The 11838-nt window shown below is 43.3% G+C and overlaps 1 protein-coding gene across 1 annotated transcript in view; it reads left to right on the forward strand.

The window, feature by feature from the left end:
* Nucleotides 1-11796: 11796 nt before the first annotated feature.
* OPN3 (opsin 3) overlaps nucleotides 11797-11838 on the forward strand; it is a 47324-nt gene continuing 47282 nt past the window's right edge. The window contains 1 exon segment of the mRNA XM_017847798.1: nucleotides 11797-11836. Coding sequence (XP_017703287.1) covers nucleotides 11797-11836 — 40 coding nt within the window.

Raw genomic sequence — 11838 nt, forward strand, 5'->3', positions numbered from 1 at the left:
AAAAAAAAAAAAAAAAAAAAAAAAAAGTAATGTCACACTTATTCTTGCCACTGTACTGGATATGGAAATTTGAACTTCTAAAAATGAAATGTATTTCAGCACCTGTCATTTCTACCACAAACATTTTTAGAGGTCATAGGGAATACAAATGCTCTTCTTCCTTTGTGCATTGTCCTTCGATTGAAATAATAAGGTGAGCCAAGGATGAGGAAGGAGTGGCTCCTGATTATGAGGACAGCTTTTCAAGGTAAGGGGTCAGTTGAATTAGAAGGCGCCTTTCTGCACATCTCCTTCCCGGTCATTGCAATCTCCAATCCCATTTAGTCCAACTGCTATTGACTCAGGTTTTCCAATTTTCAACTTTTTATGGGAAGGAGAAGTTGTTTAATGTTTCTCAACAATTAGTTAACTTCCTATGGCTTAGGTGAGTTAGATAAATTTCCTATTTCTTGGTAGACCACCTTTTAAAACATTCTTCAAGCACTTGCATTCAGAGATGAAGCAGATGTTATTTCAGAGCACCTCCAATTCCAGTACTGTCTTCTTGGTGTCCACCTCCAACTATCTGTTAGGAGAGCGCAGTATGATATTATTTAAAGAAAAATCCCCCAACCCCATTTGTTTCTCCTCCTTTTTCCTTTAAAGCTTTCAAACCACTGTACAGTGACATCTGGAGAACCACTTTTCCTACAATTGTAATGTATGTATTATTGCATTCACCATTAATTCATCTAGCAAATATTTACTGAACACATACTTCATGCTAGAGGCTGTTTTAGACACTGAGGATACAGCAGTGAATAAAATAGCTTCTCAAGTTTATAGACTAAGGCAGAAGACAGACAAACAAACAAATAAATAATGTATCAGTGGGCAACTGTGCTATAAAGAGAGAGGAATTGTGTGTGTATTAGTGTGGGGGGTAAAAATCAAAGTAAAAGAGGTAGGGAGATGAATGAATTCCCTATTAATAGAAAGATTTCTGGGCAGAAACCTGAAAGAAGTGAGGTAGCAAGACATGTGGATAAATGGTAGAAGGATGTTCCAGGGACAGCAGGTGCAAAGTCCTGAGATCAGTGTGTGCTTCACATATCTGAGAAACAACAGAGACCAGTGTGACTGAGGTGGCGTGGGATGAGAGAGAGAGGTAGAGAGAGAAGGCAAAAGAGTCAGGGGGTGGTGTCCAGATCATGTAGGATCTTACAGGCTGCTTTAGGACTTTGGTTTTTACTCTGAGATGGGAGGTTTTGAGCAGAATAGTGACATGATCTGACATGCATTTGAAAAGACTCATTCCAGCTGCTTTGAGGAGAATAAACTGAAAGAGAAAGAGAGTAGAAGCCAGGAAGGCAGTTAAATAGCAATTTCAGTAACGCAAGTAAGAGATGACAGTGGTTTAGATTAGGGCGCTAGTGACAGAGGTTGTGCGAAGTGGTCAGATTGTGTGAAGGTAGATGTGACAGATGTCCTAATAGATTAGATGGGGGTATGAGAGCAAGAGAAGGATCAAGGATAACTCCAGGGATTCTGGCCCTAAGAAATCAAAAAGATGGAATTATCATTTATTATGTTTGGGAGGAAGCCAATAGAAGGAGCAGATTTTGGGGCGGGGGGAAATTAGGAGTCAGTTCAGGGTATGTTAAGCTTGAGAATTCTATTAGATAAACAATTGTGGATGTTGAATAATAACCAGACGTAAGAGTCCAGGATTCAGGGCACAGCTCGGGAGTCATCAGCATTCAGACGGTGTTGTATTTCAAGTCATTAGGCTGGACGAGCTCAACTGGGAATCAATGCAGATAAAGAAGAAGGCAAGGTGAGGATCAAACCCTGAACATGCCAGTGTTGGGAGGTCAGAGTGATCAAGAAGAACCACTGACTAAACATGAGTGGCTAGTGAGGTAGGAGGAGAACCGAGAGAAAGGATCATCCTAGAAGCCAAGAAAAAAAGCTGTTTTGAAAAGGAAAGAGCCATTGGATGGACAATCCAGTTTATTCGATAAAGAAATTACCTAGGAAGAAAAAAGGGAGGAGGAGGAGAGCTATAGCTTAAAAGGACTTTAAAGAAACACCATCCAACCACAGTGTGTGGACTATATTTAGATCTTGACTCAACAACCAAACTCAAAAATAATTTAAAATGCATGAGAAAATTGTAAATTGGATGCCAAGTAGATATTTGATGATAAAAAGAAATTATTGGCTGGGCACAGTGGCTCGCGCCTGTAATCCCAGCACTTTGGGAGGCCAAGGCGGGTGGATCACAAGGTCAGGAGATCGAGACCATCCTGGCTAACACAGTGAAATCCCTCTCTCTACTAAAAATACAAAATATTACGGGCGTGGTGGTGATGAGTGCTGTAGTCCCATGCTACTTGGGAGGCTGAGGCAGGAAATGGCATGAATCAGGGGCAGAGGTTGCAGTTAGCGAGATGCGCCACTGCACTCAGCCTGTGGTGACAGAGCTCTCTCTCAAAAAAAAAAAAAAAAGAAAGAAAGAAATTATTGTCCAGTATTTAGATTTAGTAATTATATTTTATGTTATATTGTTTGTCTTAGTCCATTCCTGCTGCTATACCAAAATGCCTTGGACTGGGTAATTTATCAACAATAGAAATTTCTCACAGTTCTGAAGGCTGGGAAGTCCAAAATCAAGGTTCCGGCAAGATCCAGTATCTAGTGAGGGCTGGTTCCAGTATCCAGCACCTCATAGATGGTGCCTTTTAGGTGCCCTCACATGGTGGAAGGGACAAACAGGTTCCCTCAAGCCCTGTCATGAAGGCACTAATCTCATTTATGGGGGTGGAACTCTCATGACCTAATGACCTCCCAAAGGTTCCAACTCTTAGTACCATCACCTTGGAGTTAGGTTTCAACATATGAATTTCGGGGGGACATAAACATTTGGACCATAGCACTGTTATTTATGTGATGTTGTATTTTAGAACCAGATACTGAAGTATCTATGAATAAGCATTAAAGTATGAAGGAGCAGTCAACTTTGCCAAGTACTGGTGAGGGCCTACTTAAGATGAGGACTGAAAATTAACCATTGGAACGTGGATGCTAGCGACCTTGAGAAAGGCTACCTCAGTGCAATGGTGGGCTAAACAGAGAGTAGGAGGAGGAGACGTATTGATAGTAGGTATAAATGCACATTATGGCAGAAGCTTTTGGGAACATCTTAGTTGTTATACGCAGGAGCAAGTCACAGCTATTATGGTCATTTATAGAGCTACCGGATGCATTTATACTTATATTTTCTCAGTTGCGGAAATGATACGGCAACAGATTCAAACAACATTGAAAATCACTCATGTTCCTACACTCTTACAAAACTAATAAGTTTAGAAAATTGCCTTCTAAGCCCAGACCACATACTTTGATAATTTTAGTTTCAACAGAACTATGCACATTACTTAAATTTTAATGTACAACTTCATAAACCTGTCCCCATGTTTCTAATGTCCTTCGTAAGTGTATATATTTTTTTCTTTTCTACCTATTTTTCTCAAGGAGGTATTTTGCTATTTTATTATTTTTTACATATAAATGACCATGCAAGGCAATCATTATAAAAAGTCAAAAGCAAACACACACCTAGCTGTATAAGCAAAGAAATGATATTGGCACTGTCAGAAAAAGACTCTAGAAAAAAGCAGGTGGAATAATTGCTGTGAGTTAGTTTGGCTTCAGCTTGCATGAATATTATAAGGGTCTATCTGTGGAAGGAGTGCTACCATGACACAAGGCCCATGGTTGGGTCCTCAGCTGGTCTGACATGGTGGCCTGGGACCAGTCATCTGGCGGAAATGCTGTTGCAGCAATAGGTTGCTGTGCATTTTCTGCTTCTGGGTTCATGATGGCCAACTTCAGTTTCCAGCATAAATCAATGAAGAACTCCTTTGAGGTGAAATGAGTACACTCAGCTAATGCCTATGGCAGGGGACAAAGAGGTAGGCAGGAGCTCCCACATTACATGGCCCTCGGTGACCAGGTACTGTTAAGACTCTGGGCCAGGCTCACCCTTACGTTTTCAGAATAAAAAGATGACAGAAGAGCAGAAGGCATCTTGGTGACCGCACTCCTCAACACGGCTTTCTCTTGAGTCATACCCCTGCAGTCCGGACTGACGCCTTATATACACAGGGGCATGGCTGTCCTGCTGCCATCCCCCTTCATCATCATTTTGGGAATTCCCTCATCCTCAAGCTTATATACTATGTCTTTCTTCACCATGGTTTATTCCCTCATTTTGGTGACTCATATTCAGAAATAGGGCCAGGAAGATAGATACGTTTTTGATAGTTGCATATCTGAAAATATCCTGATCTTTCCTTGCACTTTGTTGACATTTGGTGGAGTACAGAATTTTAGGCTGGAAATTATTTTCTTTAAATATTTTGAAGATATTACTTCATTGTCTTTTTGCTTCTAGTGTTGCTGTTATAAGGACTGTATTCTGATCAGCTTCTGTTGCTCATTATAAGCTATTCTGATCCTTGATGCTTTGTATACAGCTTGTTTTAATTTTCCTCCCTCAGGAAACTTATGTTCTCTTTGACCCCAGTGTACCAAACTTTCACTATAATGGGTGTTGGTATGGAGATATATATATGTAAATTAATCATAACTAACTTCACTAACCACCAGTTTCTTCTGGAAATTAAATGTTTACTCTTCCCTACCTCCTCCTCTGTCATGTAAACTGCATTTTATTTAATTTCTTTTTTGAGACGGGGTCTCACTCTGTTGCCCAGGCTGGAGTGCAGTGGTGCAATCTTGGCTCACTGCAAGCTCTGCCTCCCGGGTTCACGCCATTCTCCTGCCTCAGTCTCCCTAGTAACTGGGACTACAGGTGCCCACCACCAAGCCCGGCTAATTTTTTGTATTTTTAGTAGAGACAGGGTTTCACCATGTTATCCAGGATGGTCTTGATCTCCTGACCTCGTGATCCGCCCGCCTCGGCCTCCCAAAGTGCTGGGATTACAGGCGTGAGCCACCGCGCCTGGCCATAAACTCCATTTTTTAACAGCAATGTAACATGTGAGATTTTATTTTAAAAACAAATGTATGTATTTGGGGGTTGAGGGGATGTGGACAGATACACAGTTTATGTATTAAGCTGATCCCTACATCTCACCCATCTGAGGAGCTGTATGCACCAGAAGCATTGACATTCAGAACCTTAAGGCATGCTAGATTCTCCTGTTTTTTAAAAAACGTTCAATCACATTCACTAAATTGCATTTTCTAAGGTAGGAAAGGTGCACACGTGTTTCGCAAGATTTTCAGTAAGGGCTCTTCCGCTGCTCACCAGAGACCAAGGTTAGAGGGGCCAGGGAAGAATGTGCCTCAACCCTGGGGAAAAATAATGCTTGATTGAAGTTCCCTCTCTGCCATCACGTTACGATGCAGAAGGCTAGGGGTTATCAGTTTCCAAACAAGAATGTCAAATGAAACGTGTCTCCATTCCTCGCTCCCCTATACTTTGCAAAGGACTTCCTTGGAATATAGGTATTGTGATAACTTAATGTTCCAATGTAAGAGGGTGTTTAGAGGGTTTTAAATGAACCTCTTTCTGTCTAAAGGACAGGGCTAGATGGCCCATGGAGGAGGATGTGTGCAGGCACTGGGAACCAGTTCCGCAAGCATTAGCTCCTGCTCACCTTCAGACTGTTTAAGAGAAGGCAACGAGTTCATTAGGAGCTCAAGGATATCCTTAATGAGTGCTCCCACAGAGAGAGTTTTCAGAGTCATGGAGGAGCCATGACATCTCCCCATTTCTTTCCATCCCAGGGGCACTGACAGGGAGAGCCTGGAGCTGGCCAGCTCTCTGCAGTAGACCACTTCCAGAATTTGGCAGGGTAAAAGATGCATACATATGTACAGAGGCCCAGATGCTAGACTCTCAGTAGAGGGGCCAGACTGGGTCAACTTGGGAGGGTCCCCAAGCAGGGGCAGAGAACGAAATCCCAGCAGCCAGCTACGAAAGGCATTGCCTCTGTCGAGAGAGTTGTGTGAGAAAGATGCCAGAGATCTCAGTTTCTCTAGAAAACCTGCAAATCACCCTAGAAGACAAAAACCCAGCATTTAAAATTTGCTACAATTAGAGAGCACCACTTTCTTTTTTTTTTTTTTTTTTTTTTGACAAAGTCGCAATCTGTTGCCCAGGCTGGATTACTGTCTCCTGGGTTCAAGTGAATCTCCTGCCTCAGCCTCCCAAGTAGCTGGGATTACAGGTACATGCCACCTCACCTAGCTAATTTTCGTATTTTTAGTACAGACAGGATTTCACCATGTTGGCCAGGCTGGTCTTGAACTCATCTCAGCCTCCCAAAGTGCTGGGATTACAGGCATGAGCCACCGTGCCTGGCAGAGAGCACCAATATCAGACTACAACTTTACCAATCAAGGAAGATTTTTTTCCCCTCAAAATCTCAAAGGGGCCCAGAGCAGCATCTACAGGTAGCAGATCAAGAAAATGGGGGAAGCTAAACTTGTTATCCTTCCCACCTCCACTCTCACAGAAGTTCTACAGGCCTGACGCTGGCTCTATCTTGGAGGGTGGACAAGCGAGTTTTACGTGAGTTTTAGCTTTTCATCTTTTACAATGTTCTGGCCTTGATGTCAACTGCAAGGGAGCAGAAAAGCTTTGGAAGCTGCCAAAATCCCATCTAAGGGCAGGAAGGAGCAGGTGGTCAGAAAACATTTGAAATAAGTAGCGAGAACAAGTTGCTTTTTGGTTGCAGCATACTGAGTTCAGCTTGCTTCATCAACTGGTTACAGTAGTTTACTTCTCCCACTCTTGAGAGAGTGAGATGCAAGCAATATTCGCACATGCTTTTTTCTTTTTTAACAAAAATGTGGTAAAATATACATAACAGAAAATTTTCCTTTCTAACCATTTTTAAGGGTACCATTCAGTGGCATTGGGTACATTTACAGTGTTGTGCAACCGTTACTACTATTCGTCTCCAGAAGTTTTTCATCATCTTAAACAGAAACTCTCTACCCATTAAACACTAACTTCTCATTCTTCCCTCTTCTCAGCTTCTGGTAACCACCATTCTACTTTCTGTCTCTATGAATTTGCCTATTATAGGTACCTCTTATCATTGGGATGAAATATTTGTCCTTTTGTGTTTGGCTTATTTCACTTATCGTAATGTTTTCAAGGTTCATCCCTGTTGTAGCATGTACTAGAATTTCATTTCTTTCAAAATATGCCTGTATAATATTCTATTGTATGTATATACCACATTGCATGTATCATTCATCTGTTGATGGGCATTTGAGTTGTTTCTACTTTTTGGCTATTTTGAATAATCCTATTATGAACATTAGTATACAAATATCTGTTTGAGTCCCTACTTTCAATTCTTTTGTGTATATACCTAGGAATAGGATTACTAGATCATATGGCAATTATTTTTAATTTTTTGTTTTGAGACAGGGTCTCACTCTGTTGCCCAGGGTGGAGCACAGTGACATGATCACAGCTCACTGCAACCTCAAACTCCTGGGCTTGATCAAGGGATCCTTCTGCCTCAGCCTCCTGAGTAGTTGGGTGAGACTACAGGTATGTGCCACCACACCCAGCTAATTTTTAAATATTTTTCTGTAGAGATGGGGTCTTACTATGTTGCCCAGGCTGGTCATTGTACTCTTGGCCTCAAGTGATCATCCTGCTTAAGCTTCCCAAAGCACTGGGATTACAGGCATGAGCTCACAATAATTCTATGTTTAACTTTTTGTGGAACTACCAAATTGCTTTCCACAGCAGCCACACCATTTCACATTCCCATCAGCAGTACAACAGGGTTTCTAATTTCTTCACATCTTTACTAACACTTGTTTTAGTGTTTTGTTTTGTTTTTTGATGATAGCCCTTCTAGTAGGTGTGAAGTGGTATGTCATTGTGGCTTTGATTTGCATTTCCCTAATGACTGATCATGGTGAGTTTCTTTCCAAGTGCTTTTAGGCCATTAGTATATTATTGGAGTAGTGTCTACTCAGATCCTTTTCCTATTTCTGAATTGGGTTGTGTGGAGTTTTTTGTTGTTGTTGAGTTGTAGGGGTTCTTTATGTAGTCTAGATATTAATGCATTATCAGATATATGATTTGCAAGTATTTCTCCCATTTGTTGGGCTGTCTTTTCACTCTTTTGATAGTGCCCTTTGATGCATAATAGTTTTTAATTTTGATAAAGTCCAATGTATCTGTTTTTCTCCTGTTGCCTGTGCTTTTGGTGTCATACCCAAGGAGTTTTCTTCTAAGAGTTTTATAGTTTTTGCTTTTACATGTAGGTCTCCAATCAATTTCAAGTTAATTTTTATATATGATATAATGTAAGGCTCCAATTTCATTCATTTACGCACGGATGTGCAGCTTTCCCAGCATCATTTGTTGAAAAGACTGTTCTTTTCTCCTTTCCCCATTGAATGGCCTTGGCATCCTTGTCAAAAATCAATTGACCATATATGTAAGAGTTTATATCTTGGCTGTCTATTCTATTTCATTGTTCTACATGTTTGTCCTTAGGCTATGTATTAGGCTGTTCTTGCACTGCTATAAATATCTGAGACTGGGTAATTTATAAAGAAAAGAGGTTTAATTGGTCACAGTTCTGCAGGCTGTACAGGAAGCATGGTGTTGGCATCTGCTCAGCTTCTGGGGAGGCCTCAGGGAGCTTTTACTCATAGTGGAATGCAAAGTGAGAGCAGGCATCTCACATGGCGACAACCAAATAGAGAGAGAGAGTGGGATGGGGGAGTTGCCACACACTTTTAGATGACCAGATCTCATGTGAACTCAGAGCTATATAGCTCACTTAACACAAAGGGGATGGCCCAGGGCATTCATGAGGGAACCTCCCCCTATGACCCAAACACCTCCCACTAGGACCCACCTCCAATATTGGGGATTACATTTCAACATGAGATTTGGGTGGGGACAAATATCCAAACTATATCATGCGATCACGCTGGTGCTTTTTTTGTTGTTTGTTTTGTTTTTTTAATAAAAGATTGTAATGTTTTGCCATTATCCTATCATTATATAATTATAAAATTAAAAAGAAACATATCCTTATCATTGCCTGTTTCTGTCAAGCTCAATAAATGTCCTTAACGGTTCATAGTATTATAAAATTACTGTATCAAAAATTCTTAAACATTTGTCAAAGTCCTCTTACTTCTCCTTTGCATTCACTGCTAGTAGGCATTGCCCTGGACTTGACTCTGATTGAGTAAAAGCCAAAGTCCTTCTAATGAAATGGTCAAGGTCCTGCATATCCTGGCCATTCACTGTCCACCAACCTGACTGGCCGCATTTCCTGATTCTCATTCTTGCTTCCTTATTGTTCCTCCAATGTACCAACCACAGTCCTCCTGCCCATAACTACCATGTCTAAATAACAACCTTGACAGAGCAGGGGCATCACCATCTTGGACAAGCACTGCTATTTTAAAGTTCTCCTTGATCAAAAACCACCTAAATCCAAACGGCATCAGCCTAATGGCTAAGGTCAGCATGACCATAAACCACAAATGACATCTCCGACCAGAAACATTCCAATCCTAAGATAAACCCCTCCCTGGCCAGAGACATGCCAGTCTCGAGATAACCTCCCCTCTGACAGAGACATTCCAACTCCGCAATAAACTTCTCCTCCATGCCGGTGATAAGCTCTCTCACTCTAAAACCTTTAAATACTCTTAGTCTGTAAGAGACTGCTCCTGACCGAAATCGGCCAGAAGCCCCTCTTAGGTTTATTCTCCCAGATAACCCTGTCTGACTGTTGAGCTGCTATTCGTGTTTCTTTCCTCTTTCTTTAACTGTTACAAACCCCTTCGACCATCTCCCATAGCTCCTTGCTCAGCCTCCTAAGTAGCTGGCACTACGGACGTGTACTATCTTGCCTGGTTAATTTTTTATTTTTTGAAGAGTTGGGGGGCAGTTCTCACTTTGTTGCCCAGGCTGGTCTTGAACTGCTGGGCTTAAGCAATCCTACTGCCTCGGCCTCCCAAAGTGCTGGGGTTGCAGGAATGAGCTACCACGCCTGACCCTTAGTTCTTTATGGCATTTGACAGTGGCTGACACCCTACGTATGTATTTATCTAATTTTTGTCTGTTCTCCCAACACTACTGGAATGTAAACTTTATAAGGGCAATGACTCAGCAATGAAGAATGAATAGGAAAAAATATAATGAGTTCTTCATTCATTCAAATGACCATTTATTGAGAGCTTACTGTAGACTAGACACAGAAAACACAGTGGACATTAAACATATAGAACTTGGTAAATAGTTATGTTTTGTTCAACAGTTGTACAAATCTAAAATTAACAATTAAATGTGTGTGTGTGTGTGTGTTTTTAAGGGGTGGGTAGGTAGGAAGTCTCACAGATGGCAAGTCCAGAGCACAAGCCTTGAAGGAAAATCAAGGTGTCAAAGGCAGAGCACACTGCCCCTTAGCTATTGCTCAGTGCACCAGGGTGGAGAGATGCTGCCAGCCTGTTAAATCCTCTCTGCAGGGAATTCGGAATGTGGATTGATCCAGGCTAGTCATTCCCTACTGATCTTTCAAACAGGGGTGAGGGGGGCAAACGCTCCCATGGGGAGCAATTTCTTTAGCTTGCACAAACCCTGTGTTCATTACCAGTGTCCGGGACAGTCTTCAGGTGTGGCTGGGGACTGTGATCTTCTTGTAGGGCCTCCTTAGGGATTGTGCAACCACAAAGGCAGAAGCAGCTCTTGCAGAGTGTGATGACGTTCACAACCTATATTTGACTTGTACTATATTCTCATCACTACAGGGGAAGAGCCCAGTGGGAAATGTGTGCTGTTCTAAATATAGCACCTGCCTCCTATACCTGCTAGATTTAGGTTGAATCTTTCACTGCCTGTGAAGGACTTTAGCAGGCCTCAGTGACCAGAAAGATCTATCCACACTTTCGAGCACAGGAAGGATGGTATTGGAAGGCCTCGGGGTCAGCCCAGGGCTTAAAGTCAGTTCCACTAGAATGCCATTTTCAGTTTTCATCCCAAACTCTCCGAGGGTGGGAGGCTCTTGTATCAGCCTTGGGACATGTGTCTTCTGGCAGTCAGGTAGTTAGGCAGGCACCTGTATATCAATTTGTTGTTTTTCTTCTCAGTTTTCCGGTTTGTAAGACTACCCCGAGCTCTTCAATGTGTTGCTTTTGTTTACATTAAGTGTATGAGGTGGGATGGGCTTCGTAGGCTGGTGGTGGGTTATTACAGCTTCCCAGGAAGGGGAGAAGCCCAATTCCTGCCAGCACGTGGTGGGCGCAGGCGCTTATACTTAGGAATAAATGAATGCATAAGTGAGTGAATGAATATGTCAGTGGACACGAAGCTTTCAAGCTGGGTGCAGGGAGGTGGGGATGTGACGAGCCATCGAGGCTACCCTGCGGCCCTGGCCCCCGGGCTATCCCACGACACGCGTCCACGCCGACCAGCGGAGGGGGCCCGGCCAGTGGGGGGCGGGGCGAGCTAGCCACGAGGACGCGCCCGCGGGGTGGGGGCTAAGAGGACACCCCGGGAGCAGCTGAGCAGCGAGGACGCGCCGCGGGGAGGGGCGGGGCCACGGGGCGCGCCGAGCGGAAGGGGCGGGGAGAGGGCGGGCCCGGCGCGCGGTAGCGCGGGCCCCTCAGTGCACAATGGCCAGAGACGGCGACGGAGCCCGAGCCCCACCCAGTGCAGAGCGCAGCCGCAAGCCCCGCCGCACCCGCTGAGCGCTCCGCCCGACCAAGCGCGCCCGCGCCGGGCCAATGTACTCGGGAAACGCAGCTGGCGGCCAGGGCTACTGGACG

The sequence above is a fragment of the Rhinopithecus bieti genome, unplaced genomic scaffold (genome assembly GCF_001698545.2).
Source record: "Rhinopithecus bieti isolate Rb0 unplaced genomic scaffold, ASM169854v2 scaffold_28016, whole genome shotgun sequence".
NCBI classification, from domain to species: domain Eukaryota; kingdom Metazoa; phylum Chordata; class Mammalia; order Primates; family Cercopithecidae; genus Rhinopithecus; species Rhinopithecus bieti.